Source organism: Melopsittacus undulatus, chromosome 13, assembly GCF_012275295.1.
Source record: "Melopsittacus undulatus isolate bMelUnd1 chromosome 13, bMelUnd1.mat.Z, whole genome shotgun sequence".
NCBI classification, from domain to species: Eukaryota; Metazoa; Chordata; class Aves; order Psittaciformes; family Psittaculidae; genus Melopsittacus; species Melopsittacus undulatus.
This window is the reverse complement of record NC_047539.1, coordinates 9,276,667-9,302,569: the sequence shown is the minus strand read 5'-3', so window position 1 is coordinate 9,302,569 and position 25,903 is coordinate 9,276,667. Positions and strand designations below refer to the sequence as shown.

Below are 25,903 nucleotides of genomic sequence, written 5' to 3'. Positions count from 1 at the left end.
TGATGCCGTTTCCATGGTAACAGGTTAGGATGTACCCCGGTCCCCCTCTGTGCCCCGCGGACCTGATGCAGACCCCAGGACCCCCTAGCTCCTACCTAGGGCTCCAGCTCCCCAAAATGGGTTCCCATGGGCAACAGGGCAACACATGGGCAACAGGGACAGTGTGGGGCATCCAAAAACGCGTGCTGGCCTGGCTTGGTGGTGGCTTCATCCGGCACTGGGGAAAGCAGACCCTTTCTGCTCTCCCAAGCTGCCCACCCGCCATGGAGCTGTCAACCATCCGCCTTCTACTAGGGGAGTGGCAATGTCCTCCATGCTGCAGACCCAGGCATCCTCCCTGGCACCCATTCCCACTCTCCAAGGAGGATGGGCATGGGAAAGCAGGGAGGATGGTGGCTGTGGCTGCCAGCCCAGCTCCTTCCCTCCCCAGGGATGGCACGGGGATTGCAGATGATGGGCAGGCAGGGCAGAGCTACTAGTGTGGGGCCAGGGCGTCTGGCAGAGCAGCTGGCCCTGCACAGAGGAGGCCTGAGGCCTCTCTGTGCCGTTAATTATGCAAATGTAGGGAAGTGTGTCAAGCAGAGGATGCCCTGTGGGGCTGAGGATGCTCTATGTGATGCTCTGCCTGATGGAGCAGGCAGGAAGCAGGCAGCCGAGGCTGGTGGTGCCAGGGTGGGCTGCGGGTGCCGGAATGTGTGTCTGTGCATGGTCCCGGGTGTTGGACACAGGGTCTGTTGCCTGCAGGTAACCCACAACTGGGTGTTTGTGGTGTGCTGTGTGGTGACCCTCGGCTATGCCGCTGCATGGATGCTCACCACCATCCTCTTCCCCTGGCAGACTTCAACTATGGTGCGGATGAGTACGACACCGAGGGCAACGAGGAGCCCAAGGCGCTGCCAGAGGGCTCGGAAACCATGCCCTACATCGATGAATCGCCCACCATGTCCCCCCAGCTCAGCGCCCGCGGCCAGGACAGCGGGGACGGTGTCTCCCCTACACCCACCGACAGCCACAGCACAGGGGTAGGTGTTCGGGATGCAGAGCTCTGTGGCAGGTGCGGTTGAAGCCGGGGCTGTGGGTACCCGCTCGGTTGTGTCAGCAGTGTTGTTGATGGTCTGATGCTGCTGTGACCTGTGGAACCGTCCTCTGGTATCCCAAGCTCCGGGGTGCAGCAAGCACCTGTTCTGCTGCTGGTGGTGCCACGTCGGTGGGACATGGCGTGTCCCTGCCCCGGTGGCACAGCCAGGACGGCACGGGCTGGTCGGGGAGAGGGGACCGGGTGCCGTAGAGCAGCCGGGCTGGGTGAGAAGTGTGGGGCTCGCAGGGAGCCCGCAGGCAGCCGCTGCGCCGCGCTGCCGGCTCCATCTAGCGGCACTTGGAGGTGAACCGCCGGCTGGGGAGGGACCCCTTGCATGGGTCCCCCCTTGTGGGGAACTCGGATTTAACCCCTCCTCTCCCGAGAGCATCCTCTGGATTTCACGGGAGGGATGCTCGGAGATCTGAGGGGCAGGAAACCAAAAGGAAAACTGTATTTTTCCAGGATAAAAGATCATGTACATCCCGGGGACATCGGGGCTGTGTGCCCGGACCGGTGGGCCCCTGGCACGGCAGAGGGTGCTCATGGCCCTTCGGCACAGGGCTTGTGGAGGGGCTGCCGCTGGGGTCCCGTAGAGGGCTGGAGCTCAGCCGGGACAGGAAGCCAGGCTGGGAAACGTGCAGGTTTCTGTCGTGGAAAGAGTTAAGCCTTGACCCGGATGCTGAGGGAGGAGAGGCGAGAGGTGTGGCTTCCTCCCCGGGGTCCGCCGCTGCGCAGCATCTTCCTCCCGGCACCCAGCGCCGCCCTACCGCGCTGCCTGGGGACCGCAGCCACCCTGCTGCGGGAAGGAGCCTGCCCCGGGGCCGGCTCAAACCACCCGGGCTCAGCACCCCTTGTCCCACCCCAGCAGGATGCTGGGCACTGCCCTGCGAGCCTTGACGCCGGGATTTGGCGATGGGCTCCATCCTGGCAGGCAGTTGGGATAGGGGAGAGTATCCCTGGGAAAGCCGGGTTGGCAAAGACCCTAGGGGTCACTGGCAAGGCTGTGCTTTTGGGGGCTGGTGGAGCTGGCTTGGTTGGCTCTAATAGGATTGGGAAGTGTCGGAGCTCAGCAGTGGCTTTGCCTCCATCTGTTTATGTAGAGCTGCTTGTGTCAGGACTTAGCGGGGCACTGTCTGCTTATGGCATGTTTAATTCGGTGTGTCCAGCACTGTGATGGGCACAAGCTTGCGTGTGGGTTCTGCTGTGTCATGGGTGCCAGGCTCACCCCATCGCTCTTCTCTGGTAGGGTGGGACTGGCGTCACTGCCTTTTGGAGTGCAGGAGGAGGTTTCTGGTGGGGCATCTCTTCTTGCAAGCCCCTGGGGCAGCTGTGCCCACATTTGGGGCACCCAGAGGCTGGGTGCAGACACAGTCTGTCTCTCCTCCCACCTGGGAAATGCCTTGATCATGGTGTGAGGTGATGGCCCAGGCCCTGCTTGGAGAAGTGCTTCTGGTTTGGCACTGTGGATGCTTTCCCCTGGGCAGACTCTGTTTTGCCCTCTGGAAACATGGCCACAGCAGGCAAGGGCCCAGTGCCCTGGCATAGACCCCTCTTAGCAAAGCCTGAGCTGTGGTGTGGACACAGGGCTGAGCACAGACTCTGGAAGTCCCCATGTCTGTGTCTCTGCCCACTTCTCCTAGCAGGAGTTGGTTCCAGGCTTGGACAGGCGCAGGAGGCAGAACAGATGTGGTTGCTGGTTCCCTTTTTGCTGCTGAGGAGCAGGGGGAAACTGCTGAAACAGCTCTTGCATTAGTCTCCCTTCCTCCAGCCTGTTCTTGCCCTGTTTGCCAGGGCCCATGATGCCACAACACTGCTCATGTCTCTGTTCCCTGGCTGCCCCTTGGTCGTGGTCAGGCTGGGGCAGCAATGAAGTGCTAGTGCTGGTCCATGCGGGATGCTGTGGGAAGGCGCGTGTCTCAGCTGCATTATCCTGCCCTGAGTCCCTTCTGGGGGTGTGGAGCGAGGTCTCCTTAAGGTACCCGGTGACGCTGCTGCCCTCTAAGGTCACTTTTGCCGGTGACAATCCCTGTGGTCTGTCTGCCGGGACACGGTGGGACCAAGGGACCCTGTCGGGCAGGATGGGCACTATCCTGTTGCTGTCGGCTCTGCAGGGTGCGGATGCAGGGCTCGGGCAGGGGACAGGGCACCCTCCCCGTGGTTTCCCCCTGCGCACGCTGGGAGAACCGGCTCGGGGCAGGCGGCTGCTGCGCGCCCCAGCCTTGACCACACGCCGCCGGCGAGGCAGCTCCACCTCCAGCGCCTAGAGATGCATTTCCTGTAGCGAGCGTGCAGGGCGGAGCGGCAGGGCTGGCTGGGGCAGCGGCCCTGCAGCACCCGCAGCCCCTCGGGGGTGAGCGCAGGGCCGGCCGGTCCCTCCTGTGCCACCGCTGCGGACCCCACAGCGGCCGCTGCCACCACCTCTTGGGGCCGTTGTGCTGCCCCCCCCCCCGGGATTCCCGAGCTGAAGGCCGGAGCTGTGGCAGGCGGGAGCACCGGGGATCCCATAATGGCTCCTTTCATCCCACGGCGGTGGCCGGTGGCCAGGGCTGAGTCAGGCCAAGCTGGCTCAGCTGTGTGAGCCCCTCGCCCGGAGCCTCGCGGGGTCCCCGCTGCCCAGCCGGCCATGGAGGAGGAAGAGGAGGCCATAGGGTACTTGGATAAAGTGCTGGAGGATGAAGATGACTCTGAGCCGGGAACTCCCACCAGCCCCGTGTCTCCGTTCTCGGCCGGCGAGAAGGTGGGCAGTGGGTGCTCCCCACTCCTGTGCTGGTGGTGGGGCTGGGGGACCAGGGCATCTTGCTGGTGCTGGTGATGTCCAGGACTTGGGGCAGCTCCTGGGTCCATGTGGTGGGTGCTGGTGAGGGGCAGGAGCATCACTGCTGTCCCTTCGGGACTGCCTGCAGCCAGGGCACGGGCCGGGGCTGCACAGGGTAGCGGGTGCAAAGGGTTCAGCGGGTGCTTGCACAGAGCGGGATGAGTCCCCATCCTTGTTCCCATGGGGAGCGGGGCTATGCGTGCTGCTTGGGGGGGGCTGTGTGGCTCGGCAGAGCTGGCGCCGGATGCTCAGGAAGGGGCTGGACCGCACTCTGTCTCTGCCCCACTGCATGGCCACCAGCAACCCTTAAACCACCCCAAACCCCGGTGCTGGGAGGTGGCCCCGGGGGGACGCATGTGCCGGCACATGTGCAGCCCAGCACCCTTCTCTTGTCCACCCTGCCTGTGTACCCTCAGGGTGCTGGCACAGGGCTGAAGTGCTCCCTGGGGTCTCCTGCATGTGGCTGCTGTGCCCCACCTTATGGTTGTTCCTCTGGGTTGTGGGGGGCCAGCTGGCATCATCCCTATGGGGTGCTGAAGGGCCCGGGTGTGGACGGGCCCCTTATCTCTCCAGCTCCTGCGCAGGGCTCAGGCTGAGGGAAGCAGGAAGAGCCTGTGACTAATTGGTGGCAAAGAGCCCACAAGCTCCCAGTGCACAAACCTGCTCCTCACCATGCACCCCTGTGCTGCACCAGTCACTGTGTCCTGGCATTAACAGTGCAGCCTGGCAGGGAGCTGCAGGGTGGACACCCTGGTTGGCACTGCAACCCCCAGTGCCAGAGTGCGACAGGGAGATGCAGATCCATGGGCATACCCACCCATGGCTCTTTGGATGCAAAGCCTGGTTCCTGAGTGTGGTTTTTAAGTGGAGATCCAAGGCATGCCAGGCATTCAAGGTGGTCCAGGGACTGGGATGCTTGAGAGCCTGGTTGAGGGTCCCAGAGCCTCCCAGCCCATCCATGCATCGCCCATCTCCCTGCTCCAAGAGGGTCATGGAGCATCAGTGCTGCAGCAGATCTGGTCACTAACTGAGCTGCCAGCAGCAGGTCCCCATACAGCCCAGGACCTGTCCCAGTGCCTCTGGAGTGGCACTTTCCTGGGAAAGCCTCAGCTGGGGAAAGGGTGGTGCTGGATCACGTGTGAGCGCCACAGAATCACAGGATTGTTTAGGTTAGACAAGAGCTTTAAGAGCACTGAGTCCTACTTCAACCCAGCACTGCCAACTCCGACACAAACCCGTGCCCCTGAGCGCCACATCTACACGTCCTTTGTACACCTCCAGGGCTGGTGACTCAACCCGTTCCCTGGGCAGCCTGTTCCAGTGCTTCACAGCCCTCCTGGTGAAGAATTTTTTCCTAATATCCAACCTAAACCTCCCCTGGCACAACTCGAGGCCATTTCCTCTCCGCTGCTGGGCATGATTTCACTGGGCGCTTCTGGACTCTGCCCTGGGAGAGTCCTGCAGCTCTGTGCACCACCCTGGAATGCTGCCTGCAGTGCCGGGCTCCCGGCCAGCCCTGAGCAGGGAGGGGAGCGAAGCTGGTGCAGCCCTTGGTTCCCAGCTGGCTCCAGCCTGGCTGTGCTGCCCGGCAGGCACGTGCCCAGCCCTTGCCATGGAACGTCCCTGTCACTGATGGGGATACCCATACAGGGATGGGCTGGTGGGATGAGGGGTGTCCTCCTGTGCTGCCTGCTGGCTCAGCCAGGCTCTTTGCTGTGTTGCACAGGGCGAGCGAGATGCTGGAAAAGGCCTGGAGATGCGGAAGCTGGTGCTGTCTGGTTTCCTGGCCAGTGAGGAGATCTACATCAACCAGCTGGAGGCCCTCTTGTTGGTGAGCACAGCCCTTCCAGGGATGTTCCCTAGCGGATGGATGGATGGATGGATGGATGGATAGATGGATGGATGTGAGTGAGTCATCTCTTCCTGGACAGCCTCCCCCAGGCAGGCCTGGCCCAGATGCTACCTGTGCAGGAGCAATGCCACAGGAGTGATGCTGGATCCAGCCTTGCTCTGGCCCAGCTGCCCTGTCTCGCCTCCGCTGCTGGTTGTGTTCCCAGTGGGGAAGTATTTATAGCCCCGCTTCCTCTTGCGGACTCACTGGCCCTCGTGGTGGAGATGCTGTTGCACAACGTGGGCTCACCGCTGCCACGGCAAACTCTGTGGGGATGCATGCCTGGGAGCAGCCCCTTGGTCCAGCTGCTGGCCCAGACCCATCCCTGCTACCAGCTCACGTCCCCCTCACCTCGATGTTCCCCTCTCAGTTCTAGTCTCAAACACTCTCCCTTCTCCCTTGGCAGCCTATGAAGCCACTGAAGGCCACAGCCACAACATCGCAGCCTGTCCTCACCCTCCAGCAAATTGAGACCATTTTCTACAAGATCCAGGACATCTACGAGATCCATAAGGAGTTCTATGACAGCCTGTGCCCGAAGGTGCAGCAGTGGGACAGCAACGTCACCATGGGCCACCTCTTCCAGAAGCTGGTATGGCCTTCCCCAGGTCTTGCTCCATTTGGAAGAGGAGAAGGGCCAGGGAGATAGAGCACCATGCTGTGGAGCTCGGCTCATGCCCTGCCATCTGTTCACTGGTGGCCGTGGGACTTGTTGCATCCCTCCTTGCAGCAGTCCCTGCTGCCTGCCTGTATTCATGCCCACAGTTAGCGGGTTCCAGGAGCAGCCATGACAGGGTTTTGGCTGGAGGTGGATGGTGTGGCTTTACCATGGGGCTGGCAGGTGTGTAGGTTGCTGCCTCTTTGCTGTCTGTGCTCTCTAGGGTCATGCTCTGGGTCCTGCCACTGCTTCAGACTTGTGATGGGAGCAGAGGTTGTGCCCATGGTGCTGTGGCCGTGCTGGGGAGGGGAAGAGGAGCAGGCAGGTTGAAGGGTGCCAGGAAGTGGCTGTAGCTTCAGCCTCCAGGGTTCAGGCTCTCATTACCTCTCTGCTGGACTTCAGAGGTTTGTGGGGCATGGGGCTGGGCAGGAGCCCCAGCATCCTGCTGTGGAAGAGGACTCTCCCTGTGGAGACAAGCGTGTGGCCCAGTTGGCTATGGCCTGGCTGTGTCCTGCCGGGAGCAGACAGCTCTGAGCAGTGTCCCCTCGGTGGCTGCCTGGTCTCTCACACTGTGGGTAGCTTCAGCATCCCACTGGATGCCTGGCTAATCCCTGCTCCCCGCAGGCCAGCCAGCTGGGGGTCTACAAAGCCTTTGTGGATAACTACAAAATTGCACTGGAGACAGCAGAGAAGTGCAGCCAGAGCAACAACCAGTTCCAGAAGATCTCAGAGGTAAGCTGGGCTGGGGGGACAGGGCTGCTGTGACCAGGTTGTCCTGACACAGGGTGGAGAGTGTTGTCCCATGGTTTATACAACTGCATCTGCCCCATCATGGGGATGCTGTCCCTGCCCTGGAGGCCCTCAGGGACTGTCCTAGGGCAGGAGCATCAGTGGCTGTGAGGGAAGGTTGTGGTCTTCGCATATTGTGGGATTCCCCCTGCCTTGTGCAAGCTCAGGTTGGGTTCAGCCCTCCTTGCTGTAATTTCTGAGGTGCCAGTGTAGTCTTCTGCTCACCCCATCCACTAAGCATGGATGCTGGGTACTGGGCACCTGTGGCTTATGTCCTGTTGGCTGCATCTCCATGCCTGGCTCCCCTATAGCAATGGGACCCTCTGTGGCTGCAGGCTTGTTCCCTGTTCCCTCCAGCCCCTCCACAGCAGCTCAGTGGGACCAGCAGCCTCCCCATACTGGTCCATTGTGTCCCTTCTGCTGGGCACAGCCAGAGCTGCTCCTGGCATCCCATGCAGTTCACACCTCCACCTCAGCACCCACGTGTGGCCTCCAGGCTGGGGCTGGGATGAGGTATCAGGGTGCAGAAGGGTGAGGGGGGGATCCCATGACCTTGAGCAATGACATCCCCCCGAGGGCTGCTCTCATGGGCCTTTCCCTCCCTAGGAGCTGAAGGTGAAGGGCCCCAAGGACTCGAAGGAGAGCCACACGTCCGTCACCATGGAGGGTACGGCAGGCGCGGGGAGGGGGACGCAGCCTTTGTCTGCGCGCAGATGAATGACTGAGCTGCTCCCGAGCGGAGCCCTTTGTGTTCCGTGCGCGGAGCCGGCAGGGAGCAGGGGGCACGGCTCTTGAGGATGCTGGGGGCACACGGCAGCCCCCCAGCCCCTGCCCACCCCATCCCGCTGCACCCAGAGCCGTGCTGAGGGGCCGATGCCGTGCCGCAGCCGGGCTGAGCTGCTGCGGGGCGGCAGAGATGGCTGCATGGAGACGGGGCTGCCATGGAAATCCTCGTTGTGGTCCGGCTCTGCTGTAACTGCACCTACGGTGAGGCGAGGGGGAGGGCTCCGCATTCAGGTGCTGGTGGGGAGCGGTGCTGTGGGGTCACTGGCGCTGGGCTCGCTGTCCTTGCTGGGGGGGTGGAGGCTGTGTCGTGTTCTGCAGCCTGAAGTTGGGAGCGTCTTTGTTCCAGGCTCTATTGAATCATCTTGGCTCCGGCATACGCGGCCACGCGCTCGGCTTCCCTGCGGGCAGGGGCTCGTGGCAGTGGTGGGACAGGGGTTGAGGATCCCTCTGTGCTGTGCCGGGGGGATGCTGACAGGGAGGATTCCCTGTTTGCTTGCTGTGGGCTGTGAGCATGGTGGGACTGGGATGTTCATCTCTGCATGGCTGGGGAGGAGAGGCACTGGGTATCCCTGCCTGCTGAGGCTGGGGCCCTGCTGCCTGCGTGGGGGTCCCAGGCGGGTGGAACTGCTGGTGAGGAGCCTGGTGCTCTTCTTGCGCTGGAACAGCCGCTCTCTGGCTCCCTGGTGTTTTACATGTGCCTGTAGCAATGGCAGCATCCTCCCCATGGATCTAAGGTGGGGGAATGAGGAGGGGATACGCTGCCTGCCCCCCTGCATCCCAGAGGATGGCTGCTGCAAGGAGCTGGGCTCCGGTTTTACCTGCTGGCACAGCTGTGGGGCATAAAGCCTCTGGTTCATGGTCCAGCCCTTCATCCTCACCTCCCTGTACCAGGACAGGGGTTCTGCTCTTGGGACTGGGCATCATGAGGCAGCATGCTCTGGGGAGAGTGAACGGGAACCCCCTGAAACTCATAGGACAGGATAGATGCAGGCAGCACATTTGCCTCTTCCCCAGCCCAAAGCCAGGCCCTGCTTGGCCCTGGCAGTTTGGGGAAGTGCTCAGAAGCAAAGGGAAAACCCAGAGGCATCAGCCTGGCTGTAAGCAGTCAGGGGGACATGTGAGTGGCTGGGTACAGGGAGCAGCACTGTCAGTGTGCCCTGTGCCTTTGCCTGCCCAAAGAGCTGGGCAGGAGGAGGAAGGTCTGGCTGCTTGGGGTGAAAAGTGCCTCTGAAGAGCCCCCGGGGCTGCTTTGCTGCTGGGAAGGTGCATGGCAGCAGAAAGGGGGTGTCTGTGCCCCTGCTGTGGATGGAGCCTCGTGTGTAGTCATGGGGGGCTGCAGGGAGGGAACATGGGGCAGCAGCATTGGCAGGATGCCTGGTCCTCCTGTGTTCTCTGTAGGTGGGGGTTCTGCTGCTGCTGGAGCAGCCTGGGTTCCCCTTGCACCCAGTACTGACTGGGGTGTCCCATGGGCTGGCAGAGCCCAGCAGAGGCAGGTCAGGGGTGAGACCTGCTGCTGAGCCAAAAGAGAAACTGAAAAGGCTGCTGGTGGTGATGAGCAGCTTCCGCCCCACAGCCACCGCAGGCAAAACTGGTGGTGCTGGTGTGCAGCCCCCACCACAGTGGGGAGGGAGGCCCTCACCCCACAGGGAGGCTGTGCTGGCACAGTCATGGTGGGGATATCCTGCAGAAAGCTGTGTGTTCATACAGCTCCTCTGCCTTTGCCACCCGTGATGTGTGGCAGCAGAGGGGAGGAGGCCATGGTGCCTGGGTTGGTGTCCCCATCGTGCCCTGTCCCAGGGCTGGGACAGACCTTACTGATGCGGGCCCATGGCTGGAGCAGAGCAATGTGTGTGTAGCAGTACTTGGCAAGCACCATGCTGCAGTCACCCCAATGGGGACCCAACAGACACCTGCACTGCTGGTCCACACATGGTGCAGAATGGACCCCAGGTGTTCACCAGGGCTTTGTGCAGATGCAGGGGGGTCTCTGTGCATCATGTGCATCTTTGCCCCTGCAGGATGTGGTCCTGGCTCTCATGGGTGGGAGAGGGGACAGGGCCCTGTTGGTGGGTGGCTGCTGACACCTCCTCTCTCTCCCCTCAGCGTTGCTGTACAAACCCATCGACCGGGTGACACGGAGCACCCTTGTCCTGCACGTGAGTGTGACACCAGTCCTGGGGTGGGGGACTCTGCCCCGTTGCTCCTGGGGACCCGCAGCCATGGGGAGTGCTGCTGAGGGGTCTCCAGGGTGGGTGCTGCAGGCAGGGCAGTGCCCTTGGCCACTCACCTGTGCCTTTTCCCTTCCAGGACCTCCTCAAGCACACCCCAGCTGACCACCCCGACTACCCACTGCTCCAGGATGCCCTCCGCATCTCACAGAACTTCCTCTCCAGCATCAATGAGGACATAGATCCCCGGAGGACAGCAGTCACCACCCCCAAAGGGGAGGTAAGCCAGCGGGGTGGGCAGTGATGGGGCACAAGGTGAGGGCTGAACCCTCTGCCAGCCCATGGCTGGTGTCTCCATCCTGGAGAGCTCCATGGTGCTTGGCCAGGAGATGGAGGGTTTCCTCTAGATGCAGTTAGGGTGCAAGGTTAGGGTTCTGTGTGGTCCTTGCTGCTTGTTGGCACCCTGCTGAGCATATGGGACTCAAAATAGCAGCCAGAGGACATAGGCTTTCCCATGCTCCCAATGGCTGAGCCATGGGGGGCAGGAGCATCCCTCCCCCGTGGTTTGTTGGCCTTTGCTCCCTGCCTGCTCTCACCCCAGCCCTGCCGCTCCACAGACCCGGCAGCTTGTCAAGGATGGCTTCTTGGTGGAGCTGTCAGAGGGCTCGAGGAAGCTGCGGCACGTCTTCCTCTTCACCGACGTGCTGCTCTGCGCCAAGCTGAAGAAGGCAGCAGTGGGGTAAGGAGGGTGCTGGGCATGAGGGGGACGTCACAGCCCCCTGTCCTCCAGTGGGCTGGGGGACGTGCCGGGAGGGGGTCAGGCATCACTGAGCACCCACTCCCCGGCTGCAGGAAGCACCAGCAGTACGACTGCAAGTGGTATGTGCCCCTGGCCGACCTGGTGTTCCCTTCGCCGGAGGAGTCGGAGCACTGCCCGCAGGTCCATGTCATCCCTGACCATGAGCTGGAGGACATGAAGATGAAGATCTCGGCCATCAAGAGCGAGGTGCAGAAGGAGGTGAGAGGAGCATGGGGTGCTTGGGGAAGTGTGGGACCTGCTGCCGGGGTGGGTGCCTTGGTCTGGGACAGGGATGGGACATGGGGCTCCTCTTTGCTCCCTGCCTGTAGAAAGCCAACAAGGGGCAGAGCCGAGCCATTGAGCGCCTCAAGAAGAAGATGTTTGAGAATGAATTCTGGCTGCTCCTCAACTCACCTGCCATCCCCTTCCGCATCCACAACCGCAACGGGAAGGTGAGGAGGGTGGGCTGGGGGCTGGGCTCGGTGCTGCAGGTGCACAGCCTGCTGCATCGTCCTCTGTCTTCCAGAGCTACCTCTTCCTGCTGTCATCCGACTATGAGAGGTCCGAGTGGAGGGAGGCCATTCAGAGACTGCAGAAAAAGGGTAAGTTTGGGGCTGTTGAGGTTCTCTTGGGTCTCACAAGGAGGCCCCATAGGATCACAGTCTCTGGTCCCCATGGCCAGCACTGGCTGCATCCCTCTGAAGCTCCTCTCTTGTCCTCTCCCAGACCTCCAGGCCTTTGTCCTGAGCTCGGTGGAGCTGCAGGTGCTTACTGGGTCCTGCTTCAAGCTACGCACTGTCCACAACATCCCGGTCACCAGTAATAAGGATGGTGAGTGTTACTGTGCTGGTGGGTCCTTCTTTGCCTCCAGATGATGCTGAGGAGGAGCTGTGGGGTCCCTTGTCTGGAGCTGGGTCCCTACTTGGGGACCGTGGCTGTGCAGGGGACAGCCACCCACCAGGTGGCACTGCTGGAGCAGAGTCTGGCTCCCAGGCAGCACAATCTCGGCTGGAACATGGGAATGCTTTGGGATGCTCCCCAGCATCCCCATGGGCTGTGCAGGACCAGGGTGTTCCCAAGGTGAGACCCACTCAACAGCAGGAGACCTTGGGATGTCTGTCAGGGATGATCAGCAGAGGGGGATGCACATCCTCTTCCAGGCCTTAGGGATGAACATTGGGATGTCACCATGCACACCCAGTGCTTGCTATGGCAAAGGCTGCCTGGGGGATGGCCAGCCCACACACTGGCCATTGGGTATGGGAGGTGGCTGCTGAGCCCTGACATGGCCTCTGCTCTCCCCACCACAGATGATGAGTCCCCTGGGCTCTATGGGTTCCTGCACGTCATCGTCCACTCCGCCAAGGGCTTCAAGCAGTCGGCCAGTGAGTGAGGGTGCCCACCCTTTTAGCTTGGGGGGGCTGGTGTGGTCAGAAGAGCTGGGGTCCAGCATGTGGCCCCGCTCTGCCCACAGTGGTCCTCTGGGAGCTGATGGGGCTGTTCCTGGAGTGCTGAGTGGTGTCTGCTCCCCCAGACCTTTACTGCACGCTGGAGGTGGACTCCTTTGGCTACTTTGTCAGCAAAGCCAAGACCAGGGTTTTCCGGGACACCACTGAGCCACAGTGGAACGAGGTGAGAGGAGGGTGGGATGCAAGGAGGGGACTGTATCCCCCCTTTCCCTTCCAGCCCCAGTTTTGAAGGTGTTTTGGGATGCTGGGGCTGAGCCATCCTCCCTCTGCATCCCAGGAGTTTGAGATTGAGCTGGAGGGCTCCCAGTCCCTGCGCATCCTCTGCTACGAGAAGTGCTATGACAAGACCAAGCTCAACAAGGACAACAACGAAATTGTGGACAAGATCATGGGCAAGGGGCAGATCCAGGTATGCACTGGGCTTTTTGAGCATCTTCTCACCCACCTATGGAACCTTAGGGTGCCTGGGCTGGGAAGGTTGTTCTGGAGTGATGCCTGGAATGGGAGTTGCCTGGCAGCATGGGAAATGGGGGACAGGGATTGTGGCTTGGGGTTGAAGGCAGTGAGGTGGGTAGGCATCAGGGGTATGAGTGATGATCCCAGGGCACAGTGGCTGCAGGAGAGTGTGGGACAAAGCAAGAGGGGCTCCTGTGGAAGTGACAAAGCCAGTGGCATTCCTGTCCTGCTGCAGCCTGTGGGTCTGCAAGGAGGGGTTTGGCCCCTGCCTCAGGGGGTCTCTGGGTGTGCAGTCCCCCATCCCACCCCACCAATTGTGGCTGTCCCCTTTTCCACCATCTGCCTCTCCTGTGTCTCCATCAGCTGCTGTTATGGCAACGGGGGTTTCCCAGACAACAGCTGATCTGCCTCTGACTGGCGGTTGCCAGGCAGGAGCATGGATGCCTGGGCTGCCTTGGGATGCTCCAGGTGAGCTGGACCAGGAAGGTGGCAGCCCCCAGACTCACCTTGGCCAGGCTGCAGGGAGGCCGAGGGCAATGGGGATGGTTTGGGATGGGGGTACCTCTGTGTGCTCCTGGTGGGGACACCGGGTCCAGCTGCATTCCCTGGGGGACAGCGTCATGCCTGGAACACAGGGCTCCAGCCAAGGCCACTTCAAAGGGCCCAGTGCAGCTACTGGCTCCGTGGGAAAGCGGCTGAGGGCAGGTCCCAGGGGAGCAGCATGGAAATGGCACTGAGAAGGGGATACTGCAGGGAGATGGCTCTGCACTGGGATGGGAGCCGGGCGCTTGGCTTCACCAGTGGCTTGTTTATACCCCATATCACTTGTCTGTTGCCCGCTCCACGGGGAAGCGGTGGTGTGAGGGTGGCATTGGGCCAAGGGGAGGGTTGGAGCAGGGATGGGGCTTGATGCCCCTGGGGATCAGTCCAGCTGCACGCTCGGAAATAGCCTGGGTCAACAAACATGAGTCATGCTGGGAGACAGGGGTTGGGACAGGGACAGCACAGCTCGTCCCTGCTGTGTACAAGTCATGGGGAAGAAAGGGAGAGAGAAGAGGCACTGGGGGTGCTTTTCCTGGGGCTGGTTGGAGCCTGGTGAGGTTGGGGCTGTCCTGTCACCACAGCTTGGCCCCTGCCTGGGAGTTGGCAGGGCAGGGATAGGCAGCATGGCTATGGGCAGGATGAGCAGTGCTGCACATGGGGCTGTGGGTTGTGGCCAAGCCCCTTTACCCTGAGCTGTTCAGGCAGAGATGCTGCCCTGGCTGGTCCTTGGGCGCATTGTGACCTGCTGCTGGTTCCAGTTAGCAGCAGGAGTGGGAGACATGGAGCACTAGCATCAGCAGCTCAGCAAAGGCCCATGGTGTATCTGGGGCTGCCAGGATGGCTGACACCCCCCTCCACACCCCCCTCCTCACCCCCCAGCCAGTGCTGTGCTTAGTGCCCTGCTCTAATCTGATGGCCCAGGCACGTGGGTCAGCCACGAAAGCAGCTTAGCATCATCAGGGGCTGGTGGGATGAAGGGAATGGTGCAGCCCCTCTGTGGGGGGCATCAGGAGCTTCCTGAGGCTGCAGCAGTGCCATGGGTGGGAGTCGCATCCTGCTGGCACAGAGGTTGTGGATGGGTCCATGGAGGGGCCATGGCTGGTGCAAGCCTCTAGAGCATCCTGGCAGTGAGCCCTAAGGGATCTGCTGTGTGGTGAGCATCTGATCCCACCCTGAGCTCCATCCCTGTGGCTGGCAGAGGGTGAGCACCCTGTGCCATGTGGGTGCAGCCACTGGTTGCTCTATGGGAAGGTGTGTCTGGGTTGGGACTGGGAATGGAATGGCTCTGCTGTGGCACCTGGTTGGCATTAATGCTGGTTTGTTGTTGTTAACCCTGTTTGCATGCAGTTTCCAAGGCTGGGATGTGGTGTGGTCAGGGTAGAGGTGCCATGGAGGGCTTGTGTCCCTGGCACTGGAGGGCTTGGCCCTGCTCTAAGCTGTCCCAGTTGCTCACAGCAGCTGGGCTGTGCCCAGTGGGTGCTGGCAGGGGTGTCTGGTACTATGTTGAGGTGGCAGATGGGTGCAGAGCAGGCTGCAAGCATTTGTGTCCATATTGCAGAGGAGAGAGGCTGTATCTGGCCCCTGTGGCCTAGGGTGGGCAAGGAGACAGGCAGTGGGTGCACAGAGGGGGTCTCATGGTGGTGGGGCAGGATGGAGCAGCCCCATCCTCAGACCCTGTTTGATGCACAGAGTAGATCTTGTGTTGTCATGGGCACAGTGCCTGCCATACCCGCAGGGAATAGCTGCCTGCCTGTCTGTCCCCCTCGATGGGCTGGTGGAGGCCCTGGAGGGGGTTATTTTGGTGTCAGGGCTCCCCAGACCTGCAGAGATCCACAGGGTGACCCATGTGCACTCAGGGGGCTGCTGAGGTCTGCACTGGGAGCAGTACAAGTCCCTCCCAACCCTGCAGCTTGCCACATCCATGCTTGTCAGGAGAAGCAGCAGGCAGGGACCCTTCCAAGGCTGGGGCACAGGGCAGAGCCCTGCCTGCACCCCATCCCCTGCCCTGCAGCCCAACACATCACCCCCTGGCAGGGGGGCTGACAGGGGCCAGGGCACGGTGAGCGGCTCTTTGCTTATCCCTGGGTCTGACAGGAGACCCGTAAAGCCCTATCCCTATGCTGAGACCGGGAGAGCCAGCCTGGCTCTTCCATGGAGCCGGGAATGCTGCAGCCGACAGCGCCGATGGCTTCCGGGGCTGCGGCCGCTGCTGGCGCTGAGAAGCAGATAATGGATAACAGTGGATAGTGGTGGATAACGGTGGATGAGGGTGGATAACGGTGGATGAGGGTGGATAACGGTGCGGGGGGGGTAGCCCCTCCAGCCCTCCCAAGCGGCTGCTGGTGGCAGGGCGAGAGTTAAACGCGTGGGGGCCTCCGGGGGGGGGCTGCCTTTGAGTCACTTCCTCGCAGGGGGAGGGAGGTTTTGGGGCTGCCGAGCTGCCTCTCCACAGCCTGGCTCACACCCTGAGGATGAGCCCTGGCCGCTCGCCTCCCCGGCCGGGCTCCCCTCGCCGGCCTCCGCTGACCCCACCGCAGAAGGGATGCGGGTGCTGTCCTAACCCAGCCCCGGCCACCCTCATCTCGCCTCCCTGAGCCGAAGCGGACATCGGGATGACGGAGGTGCTGGTGCAGCCGGAGGGCAGCCCTGGCCCCATGGGCGAGCAGCCGGAGCACGGCGTGGAGGAGCCCGAGGGGAAGCGTCCCCCGAACACGGGCGCCCGCCTCTGGGGCAGGGTGCGCAGCAAACTGCTCCGGCAGAAGGTGCCTCTCGGGGTGCAGGGGGGGACGGTTTTGGGGTGATTGTGGTGGGCACCAAACGGGCTCTGGGATGGGTTTGCCGTGCGTGGTGCTCGTGGCTTTTTGGCTGGTGGCTTTGTGGGGTAAGGAAGGGCTCTGATGTGGAGGGGTTGTGGGGTCCATGCATGGAGCAGGGAGGCTGGTGGGTGCTTTGGGAGCTCTTAGAGGCATTCAGAAGCTTGTGGGGTCCTCGTTGCCCTCCTTCTGTCTCTCTCTGTGTGCTAGGGGGACTGGGGGGGCTGAGCCATTTGCACTGTGGGGTCTGGCAGAGGGAGGGTTTGGAGCCCCCCTGCCCCTCCCCGGGGCTCACCCAGGAGGCAGAAATGCTCCCGGGGTGCTGCTGCCTGTGTACCCCCCTTGCTTGCTTTGCAACCCCTCAATCCCGGGTCCCTCCAGGCTCCTCCTAGCTGGGGGGTCACATCATCCTGCCCATCTTCACGCTCAGATGGAGGGCAGGGGTGGGCAGCAGAGTTGTTGAGAAGGGCACGGCACCATCAGGGGTGTCCCAGAGCCCTTGCGATCTCACGGGGGGCTCCAGGGGTTCCCTGCATGGGGTCCCCCAGCGCAGGGAGCCTTGGCTCGGGGCTCGGTTCGGCGGCGGGGCCGCCTGTGACGCAGCGGCATTAACCTCGATTCTGAGCCGCCGCTCCCGCAGAGGGGATTAAGGGGCAGCCGGGGCTGTGGGGCCGCTCGCCGCTGGCTGTTGCTGGGGCAAAACGGGGTTTGTTTGCAGCCACACGTGTCCTCACCGCCCCCCTGCTGCTGCCGTCCGGGGGCTGCAGGGCAGGATGTGGCCCCGGGGTGTGCGGTACCTGCTGCTTCTCGGGTCGCTCGCAGACAGGGCTGTGAACGGTTGCTTTTTTTGGGGCTGTGCTTTGCCGCCGGCAGCATCTCCTGTTGTGGGGGCTGCTCTGCTCCCACGGCATGGAGCGGATCAGGGACCCGGGAAGTGCCTGTTCCCTGGGGTGGGAGCTGCTGGCATGGAGGTCTGATGGGGGCATCGGCTTCCCGGAGGCCAGGCTGGGGTGTTTGTGAGTGCTGTGCTGATCTGAAGCAGCTCTGGATGTAGGAGATCCCCCAGGATCCCACTCCCAATAGCCATGGTGGAGATGGCCTCGCTGGCTGAGTCACCAGTTTGCTCCCGATGGCTTCACCCCACACTGGTGGGTGACCTCATGGGTGTGAGGTGTGAGGAAAGGACATGCCCAGCCCAGCATCCCCTGCCCTGCTGCAGCATCCCAGTGCTCAGGGTCCTGGAGAGCTGCTCTGAGGGTTTGGAGCTGTCCCAGCTCTTCACCTTGGAGCCCCAGGAACCCAGCACTGCCTGGATCTGTCTTGGCTGCAGCTGCTGGCACAGGAGCTGCATCCATGGTGCACAACCTGGAGGTGTCTTGAGGACAAAGTCCTGGGATGTGGCCTCATTCCCTTGAGTCCAGAGTCACACATGCACGAGACAAGCAGCAGGTAGGGGCTGTGGGATAAATTCCAGCAAGACTGGGAGTCTTTCTGCCGCTGGAGCCTTCCCAGGACACACAAAGCGCTGCTGGGATGCTTATCACCTGCTATGCTGCAGCAATGAGGGGCTTTGACCTACAAGCAAATACCTTTCCATAATTTGGGCAAACAGGATGATGGCACATCCCTTTGGTTGGGAGCAGGAGATGTTTCACCTCCCTTGGATAAGAGGAGCACTGCTGCGAATGCCGGCCTGGGTACGGATGTCATCACAGCCAATAGACCCCTGAGATGCAGGAGGGAGCAGCCTGGAGAGATGCTGGTGACGTGGCTGAGCAGTGTCCCAGACACAGGCTGATTGAAGCCAGCTGATCTGCCAAAGGGGAGCTGACATCCTGGACAGCAGCATGTCACTTGTGCCATCCTGCCCACGTCCAGTGCTGGCCTCTGGGGCTGCCAGGCCAGCAGTCCTGACCAGCTGAGGATGTCCCTGCATTGTGCTGGAGCAAGGCAGCTCCCTTTGGAGGAGAAGGAGATGGTGTTGGTAGCGGAGATGGGGCGTTTGCCAGCGTTGTGTGGGCAGGAGCTGCCTGTGGCTCTGTGGGTGGATGCTCCTGTCCATCCTCCCACCCTTGGAGATGGAGCATGGGCAGCTTTGCTTCCTGCAGGGAGTGGGCAGCGTGGCGGTGCTGCCTGCTGTGTGTGGTGACAGCGGGCAGGGCTGGAGAGCCAGGCCATAGCTTGTGGGTGCACAGGGACCTGTAAGCTCAGGCTGGTGGCACTGACTGAAGTAGCCTACATTCGGGGCCATGCTGGCTGCTTCAAGGAGCTGGATTGGTTCAGTTCTGCCTGGCCAGGGGCAAGTGGCTGCAGGAAGGTGCTGTGCCTGGGGTAAGATGTGTGGTGCTGGCGGCAGCCAACCTGGCTTGTATTAGAGCTTTCTTCAAAGCCTTGCTAAAGACCTTCCAGATGTGAGCTGCCAGGAGCTGGGAGGACCCAGGGGATGGGGATGGGAAAGGCATATGGGATGGCTGCAATTAAACTTGTGCTGCAGGAGGCACACAGCTCCCGACCTGGCTGGGGGTGAAGAGCTTTGCTGCTGCTGCCTGGGGCTCACAGGGTCGGATGCTGCTATGAGAAGGACTGGGCTGTGTGGGGAAAAGGGATGGAAGCCCCAAAGGACAAGCATTGGGTTGGTGTTGGCCTTGGTGTGTGTATGGGGATCTGGTGCTGCTGAGGGTTGCTGGAGCATCAGGGCTTGGTTGACCGTGATCTGGCTGCAGTCTCGTGATCCTGGTGTCCAAACCTGCTGCAGGGCCCTATGGGAGCCCAGGGCAGCTGCAGCCTTCCTCCTCCTCCTCCTCCTTCTCCTCCTTCTCCTGCTCCCCCCACTGCCGTTCCCAGCAGCCGCAGGGCTGGCGTGGTGCTTGCAGGGCTGGAGCCAGCGAGAGGGCTCCACATCAGGAGCCATTCCCAGGTCACGCTGGAGACCGCAGCATTCCTTGTGGCACCGTGGTCACTGAAGAGCTGCTTGGGTTCGATGTGGCACGCTTGGGCATAGGGAAATGCCACAGTACTGGGTCTGTGCCGAGAGCCAGGGTAGCGCAAGCCTGTCTCCAGGAGTGTGGGGTCTTGGTATGCAAGAAGGGACGTGAGGGACCTCAGGGTCCACCCCTGTCGTGACATGTGGTGGCTTCACGGGCAGCCAGGAGAGGGGAACAGCAGCTCCATGGCCAGAACAGCAGCTTGGACATGTTTGTGCTCGCCTGGAGCATCTCTGAACCCAGCAGCTGTAGGAAACTCCCTTGTGTCCTTGATGAGTGACCCATGTGCTTGGCACAAGCCTCGCTGGGCAGCTGCATGCACACAGTCCAGAGAGCCCACACCATCCCCTTCCTGCTCCTGCCAGCTCCCACATCCCATCCCTTTCCCAGAGGGAGCATTAGTGCCGGGCTCTGCCCCGCTGCCTGCCCTGTGCATTACAGGGATCGATGGAGCTGGATCGATACCACCAGCTGGGGACCAAAAGGCATCTGCACCCATCTCTGCTCAGCCCTGGGGCCTGGCACCCACTGCGGCACGTGCCAGGGCCTTGAGAACACCAGCACCTCACCGCGGTGGCCAGGCACCGGGGCAGCGTCACCGAGTCCCCTGCTAGCCCCAAAGCCAGAAATAGCGGAGCCTGTCATTCCCAGGGGTTATAAATATCCTTGGCTATGGGGAGATGTTGTTTTTCTGCATGGAAAACGCTGCCCTAGTTCTGTTTTATCAATCTGCAGCCAGAAATAGTCCTAATTTCTTGGAAGTTTCTTGCCTCTTGGATGTGGGTTAAAAATGCCTCAAGGGGCTCGGGGTAGAGCAGGGCAGGGGAGGCTGAGCCCACCTGGCTTCAGGGCACAGCCAGAAGGAACCCAGACCTTCCCCTCTCCATCCTCCTGCTATGGACAGCAGGTTGCCAGGGAAGAGCATGTCCCATACCCCACATTGTCTGTGGTTTGGGGGCTGTGGGGTGGCAGTGGGGCTAGCATGGGGCTGTGTCCCCACAGCGCTGACACGCCATCTCTCCCCACAGCTGGACCCACAGGCCGTGCAGACAAAGAACTGGCACATGGATGTGATTGAGATGAATGGGGTAAGCCCCTCACTTCGAGTGCAGCTCCTTCTCCAGGGCTGCTTCGTGTGGCAATGAAGGTGATGGGCCAAGGTCAGGCTGCAGGGACTCACCCCTGTCTCCCACAGATCAAGGTGGAGTTCTCCATGAAGTTCACAAGCAGAGATATGAGCCTGAAGAGGACCCCTTCCAAAAAGCAGACTGGTGTCTTCGGGGTCAAAATCAGCGTCGTGACAAAGTACATGTGGGGCTGGGGGGCTGATTTGCTCCATTCCCTGTGGGTGTGGGGTTGCACCATGTCCCCTTGCTCCCATCCACACCAGAGAGCTTGACTTTTGCTCTCTGCTGGGGACTTTCCCGTTCCGTCAGCAGCCCCATCCTTCCCACCCACCCTGCCTCTGGTCTGGGGTTTGCAGATCAGGGCTGGCCACTATGGGAGTCCCTGGGAATGTTTGCTTATGGCTCTGCTTTGTGAACCAGGCGTGAGCGCTCCAAGGTGCCTTACATCGTGCGCCAGTGCATCGAGGAGGTGGAGAAGAGGGGCATCGATGAGGTTGGCATCTACAGGATCTCTGGTGTAGCCACTGACATCCAGGCATTAAAAGCTGTCTTTGATGCAAGTGAGTGTCCTGGGAGATGGTTTCCCTCCATGTCATGTTCCCTTAGGAAGGTTTGCAGGCACCAAGCCTTCCTGGTCCCCTGCCTTGCAAGTCCAGGGTCTGCTTATTGCACTGCATGTATGGAAAGTGTGCTGTGTGCCCAGGAAGTGGCCGGGGGTGAGGAGGAGGAGCAGGAGCATACAGCAGAAGCCCGGAGGTCCCAGCCGTGTCTGTGCCCTGGTGTCTGAGCCGCGGCTGCGCCTGCCTGGCTCCGGACAGACACTGAGTCAGGCAGCATTGCAAATGGATTTGCAAATCATTCCGCATCCATTGCCCAGCCAGGCGGGAGGTGCTCGGCTTTCCCAGCCCCAGCCTGGCTCTATGGGCCTGGTGATGCTGTCCCTGCCCTCCAGCCAGCAGCCTGCCTGCGGTGACAGAGGGGATTGAGCCCCAGAGGGGAAGGAGGTGTAACACGTGGGTGCTCTCTGGACAGATAACAAGGACATCCTGGTCATGCTGAGTGACATGGACATCAATGCCATTGCTGGCACACTGAAGCTGTACTTCCGTGAGCTGCCCGAGCCCCTCCTCACTGACAGACTCTACCCTGCCTTCATGGAGGGGATTGGTAAGAGGATGGGGAAGGGGTTGATGGCCAAGCATGGCTCTGTTTGGCATTGCCTGCTCCGGGATGGGAGACTCCTGAGGGTGCTTCCCAGCTTGACCCACTCAGTTCTGGCTGTCCTTGCTGGCTCCAGGTCAGCTCGGGGCTCATGGTGCTGCTCCACAGGGAGCAGGCAGCACTGGCTGCCGGGAAGCATCCGGCTATGGTGTGTCCCACTGCTGCACAAGGTGTTCCCAGCTCCTGTCCTGAGCCCCCTCCCTCCTTGTTTCCAGCCCTCTCAGATCCTGCTGCCAAGGAGAACTGCATGATGCACCTTCTCCGCTCACTGCCTGACCCCAACCTCATCACCTTCCTTTTCCTGCTGGAGCACTTGAAAAGGTAATGGATTGGCTTGTGGTTCCTGCGGGGATGCCCAGTGCAGGCGGGAGGTGCAGGATGGGTTTGTCTCACTGCTTTGCCATGGGGATTGGATGTGAATGGAGCTAGAGCCACTAATTCCTGCAGTGCCTGTTTGGCCGTGGGCTGATCCTGAAGTGGAGGAGGATGGTGCTGAGCTGCTGTGGAGCAGGGCGAGCAACAGTTTCTCAGTGTTGGGCAGGCAGCAGTGGTTCCTTCCTCTCCCAGCCCCTCCAAGAGGGTGCAGCCCTAGGCATGCTCCACCTCCCCAGCACACCATGAATCCCTATGGCTGGTGTCAGTGTTGGCTACAGGAAGACTGAGTGCTGTGTCCTTTCCCACCAGTCCAGCAACAGCCCCTGCAAAACGAGGTGCAATAATCCCTGCAACTTGTCTGCAGTGGGTGGTCAAACTGCAGCCATGCCCCAGAGCTGCAGGTAACAACACCCTGTATCACTCATCCCAGGGCAAGTGCAGCACTGTGTGGTTTGATGGGCTCTATCCTGGCCCAGATGCAGCCCATCCATATCTAGAGATGGACAGTTCTGGGGCTCTCTGGGGCCCCACAACCCATAGGGAGCACAGGACAGCAATGCACATGTAGAGCCTGGCCAGAGCTGCCATGAGTTTGGGACCGGTGCTCACGGCTCATGTTACTTGCATCATGAAGGTTTTTTCCCCCCTTCTGGTTTGGCTAAAGCCAAACAGAAAAAGTGATTGAGCTTGGGGGTGGGGAAGGAAAAATCCATTTCCATCCTGAGAACTGGGCACAGCCAGTTCCCACATCTGCTCCCCTGGCCGGGGCTCAACCGAGCAGCCTGTGCCGCGGAGCACAGCTGCCTCCTAACATGGCAATGTTGTGGCCCTGGTTCCCTCGCCGCAGGCTGGCCGGGGTCCCAGGGGGTCGCAGGGGCAGGGAGCCGTGCGGGGAGGTGCGGGGCTCCCCGTACCCTGCTGGGGCTTGGGAGGGGTGGAGGCTTCGCAGCACAGCAGCCAGCGAGGGCTTGGTCACTGCCACATCACAGCCGGGGCTCCTGGCCAGCCCCAGCGGCTCCGGAGGAGGCCGTGAAGGGGGCAGAGCTCCCTGCCCTGCACCTGGGTTTAGGGGGGCTGTGAAGGGCAGTGGCAAGCTGGAGGTGCCCCGCTCGCCCCCCACATAGCCCCGTAATGGCCCCATTGCAGGAGAACAGCATTAGGAGCTCATCTTCCCTCTCTTCCCCATGCACTGCAGGGTAGCTGAAAAGGAGCCTATCAACAAAATGTCTCTCCACAATCTGGCCACGGTCTTTGGGCCAACACTGCTGAGACCCTCAGAGGGAGAGAGCAAGGGACACCTCACCCTGGCCTCTGACATCTGGTCCCATGATGTGATGGCCCAGGTAAGAGCTGTGCTGGTGGCTGTGTGGGGAGCAGAGGAGTTTGCTTTGTCTGGGTAGACCTGTCACTCTGCTGGATGTGTCTGCACAAGGACAAGCTGGGAGGTGGCAGCTCTGCCCTTGTTTGGCCCTAATGCCCCCTGTTTGCGTGCTACAGGTCCAGGTCCTTCTCTACTACCTGCAGCATCCTCCCATCTCCTTCACTGAGCTAAAACGCAACACACTTTACTTCTCCACGGACGTGTAGCCTGCAGGGAGAAGGCACCAGCTGCAAACACTCCCAGCTCCCTGCTGGGGGACACGAACTGGATCGCAGCCCCGCAGGGAGACCGGCCCGGACCCCGGACGGTGCCGCCTGCAGCTCCTGTACAATCGTGTACCAGAGGCCCGGTCCCACCCCAGGCGCCGTGCCCCTCTGTAAAGTAGTTGTGTCTTATGTCCCTCCTTGTGTTCAGGAATTGGTTTTATGTATATTTGTTCAACAGAAGAGGTAGTGACTGACAAGGGCTGTGGATGCAGGCTTCCCCCTCGCTAGTGTTCTCCTGGACTCCTCTCTGCCGCTCCTTCCTACCAGGCACCCTTCGTCTCACCCAGCTCGAAGCCTGCAGCATCCCACGAGTGCCTGTTTTGCTGCCCAGCTCCCCTGCCCCACGCCTGCATGTGCAGCATTGACTTGCTTCAGAAGCTGGGAGCTCATAGGCTTCCCTCCGCCGTGACAGTGACCGGCTCTGCTTTGGCTTGTTGCCTGCGCAAACGTTGGACCCTGTGCCTGGATCCTGCTCTGGCCCAAGCAAACCTGCGAGCACGAGAGCAGAGGAGCAGGGTGCTGCTTCCTCCTCACCACGTCTCTTCTGGGTGCTTTCAGGCCAGTCCCCTCTACAGCCCTTACCCTATGCTTTGCCTGTGCGGGTGTAGTATGGCAGCTACTTCCTTCGCTGTACCTCGCCTCCAAGTAGCATTTTGGGGTAACCCATCACACAAGGCTGGAGTGAGAGGGGTTGTGCTGGTCTCCATCCACAGCAGGCTTGAGAGACAGCCAGCCAGCCAGGCAGGTCTGCTTCCTCCACCATGGGCTGACCCCAGGTCTGTGCTCTGGCACCAATAGGTCCCATAAGGGCACGTGGATCCCAGTTTCCCCAGCAAACCCTGTTGGAGTGGGGAATGGGGTCCCTGCCGTATCCATATGCCCATATCTCTGCTGTAGTAAAGCATATGCACTCCTGCAGCCCAGCACTGCCAACACTGGCTGCACCCTGTGACAGAGCCTGCTGGGCACCAGCATTCCTGCCATGGCCATGAGAAAGGGGATGTTTTTGTTTCCCTCCTTGGCTTTCCCTGATGCCCAGGACAAATGGCAGCACATGGCCCTGCCTCGGTGCCAGCCCTGCTGCCAGACGTTTGTGCGCTGCAGCAGCTGGACAGTCACCAAGCCTGGAATCTAGTGCAGAGGGATGGGAGGAGGAAAGCCTTCATGGCCCTCACTACCGAAGGCAGAAGGGCTTTGTTCTCTAACAAAGCAGTTGCTGCTGGGTTAGCTGTGCCCGGCCAACTCAGGTCTGTTTTAGTTAGTGGCTCCAGTTCTTCACCCCCAGGCTGATGGCTGGAGGTGTCACGCCATGTCCCAAGGCAGGATGGCCACATGCCTGTGCTTGTTGCCAGGCTGTGCTCCGGCTGCCCCAGTGCCTGGCTCCCAGTATGTCCCCCACCCTCCCACATTCCCAGGTAGGTGCCTGGGACCTGTTGGGACACGAAACCTTTCGCTCTGTGAGCTGAGTCCGTGTTCTCATGGGAAAAGCCCCCCCTTCCCCGATTGCGTTGGCCCTGTGCTCTCCTGTGCCAAATGGAGATGGATGAGAAGTGACCAAGTGTATCCCTGCTAACAGTGGCATTGCCTTTACCCTCCTGACTATCAGACTGTTCCAGGTAGAGCCCGGCCGCCTGCCACCGATGCACCAGGTATGTCCTAAGCCCACCTTCCCAGGGAAGGCAGCACCTGCCTACCCTGCACCAGCAAAGCAACGAAAGGAGGGGATGTCTTTCAGTCCCCCTTCCAAAGGGCTCACACTCCAGACCCTGCTCCTCTTGACTACCAGCTAAACAGAAGGGAAACAGCATTGCAGAAAATAACCAGGCGTCTGTCTTGGCCCTGGACCCAGTAAGGAGGCCGAGTTTTAAATCTGACTGCACAACGGATCCCTGTGTGTGTCTGATTTGTTACATGTGTCCAAGCCTCTGTCCACGATACTGTCATTCCAGATGGAGACTCTGTACAGCCAAATCCCCCCTGTGCGACAGTGGCTGGGGGCCCGGTCCACACAGCCCCGGCACAACAGGCTGCGGCCATCCCTATGACTGGCTTTTGCTTGTCCCTGCAGGAAAGAGAGGGGGGTGGACTCTTGCAGCTACAGGTAGAATAGAACTGTTAATTAATATTTGACTTTTGAAAGTTGTTAAGGATATATTTTTGTTTGTGTTTTGTTTCAATTTCTGTAGATTATAAACTTTAAATGGCTGTAAACCATGTGAGGAGAACAAAAACAGGTTAATAAAAATGCAAAGCCCCAACATTTGCACAAAAGGAGCCTTGTGGT

General features: G+C 60.8%; 1 protein-coding gene across 4 annotated transcripts in view; it reads left to right on the top strand.

The window, feature by feature from the left end:
* ABR (ABR activator of RhoGEF and GTPase) overlaps window positions 1–25,893 on the top strand; it is a 38,912-nt gene extending 13,019 nt beyond the window's left edge. The window contains exons 2-23 of one of the 4 annotated variants that reach the window (XM_034069039.1): window positions 838–1,022; window positions 5,620–5,724; window positions 6,191–6,376; window positions 7,067–7,174; window positions 7,838–7,898; window positions 10,121–10,173; window positions 10,325–10,465; window positions 10,803–10,924; window positions 11,038–11,203; window positions 11,314–11,436; window positions 11,511–11,586; window positions 11,711–11,815; window positions 12,295–12,369; window positions 12,519–12,616; window positions 12,731–12,862; window positions 20,278–20,337; window positions 20,445–20,554; window positions 20,797–20,936; window positions 21,409–21,543; window positions 21,813–21,918; window positions 23,168–23,315; window positions 23,470–25,893. In XM_034069039.1, the coding sequence (XP_033924930.1) occupies window positions 838–1,022; window positions 5,620–5,724; window positions 6,191–6,376; window positions 7,067–7,174; window positions 7,838–7,898; window positions 10,121–10,173; window positions 10,325–10,465; window positions 10,803–10,924; window positions 11,038–11,203; window positions 11,314–11,436; window positions 11,511–11,586; window positions 11,711–11,815; window positions 12,295–12,369; window positions 12,519–12,616; window positions 12,731–12,862; window positions 20,278–20,337; window positions 20,445–20,554; window positions 20,797–20,936; window positions 21,409–21,543; window positions 21,813–21,918; window positions 23,168–23,315; window positions 23,470–23,559 (2,525 nt within the window). In that variant the 3' untranslated portion in view covers window positions 23,560–25,893. Of the gene's footprint in view, window positions 1–837; window positions 1,023–3,215; window positions 3,816–5,619; window positions 5,725–6,190; window positions 6,377–7,066; window positions 7,175–7,837; window positions 7,899–10,120; window positions 10,174–10,324; window positions 10,466–10,802; window positions 10,925–11,037; window positions 11,204–11,313; window positions 11,437–11,510; window positions 11,587–11,710; window positions 11,816–12,294; window positions 12,370–12,518; window positions 12,617–12,730; window positions 12,863–15,884; window positions 16,215–20,277; window positions 20,338–20,444; window positions 20,555–20,796; window positions 20,937–21,408; window positions 21,544–21,812; window positions 21,919–23,167; window positions 23,316–23,469 lie in introns of those variants that run through there. The other 3 variants (XM_034069041.1, XM_034069040.1, XM_034069042.1) reach the window with 3 other exon arrangements.
* Window positions 25,894–25,903: the final 10 nt, after the last annotated feature.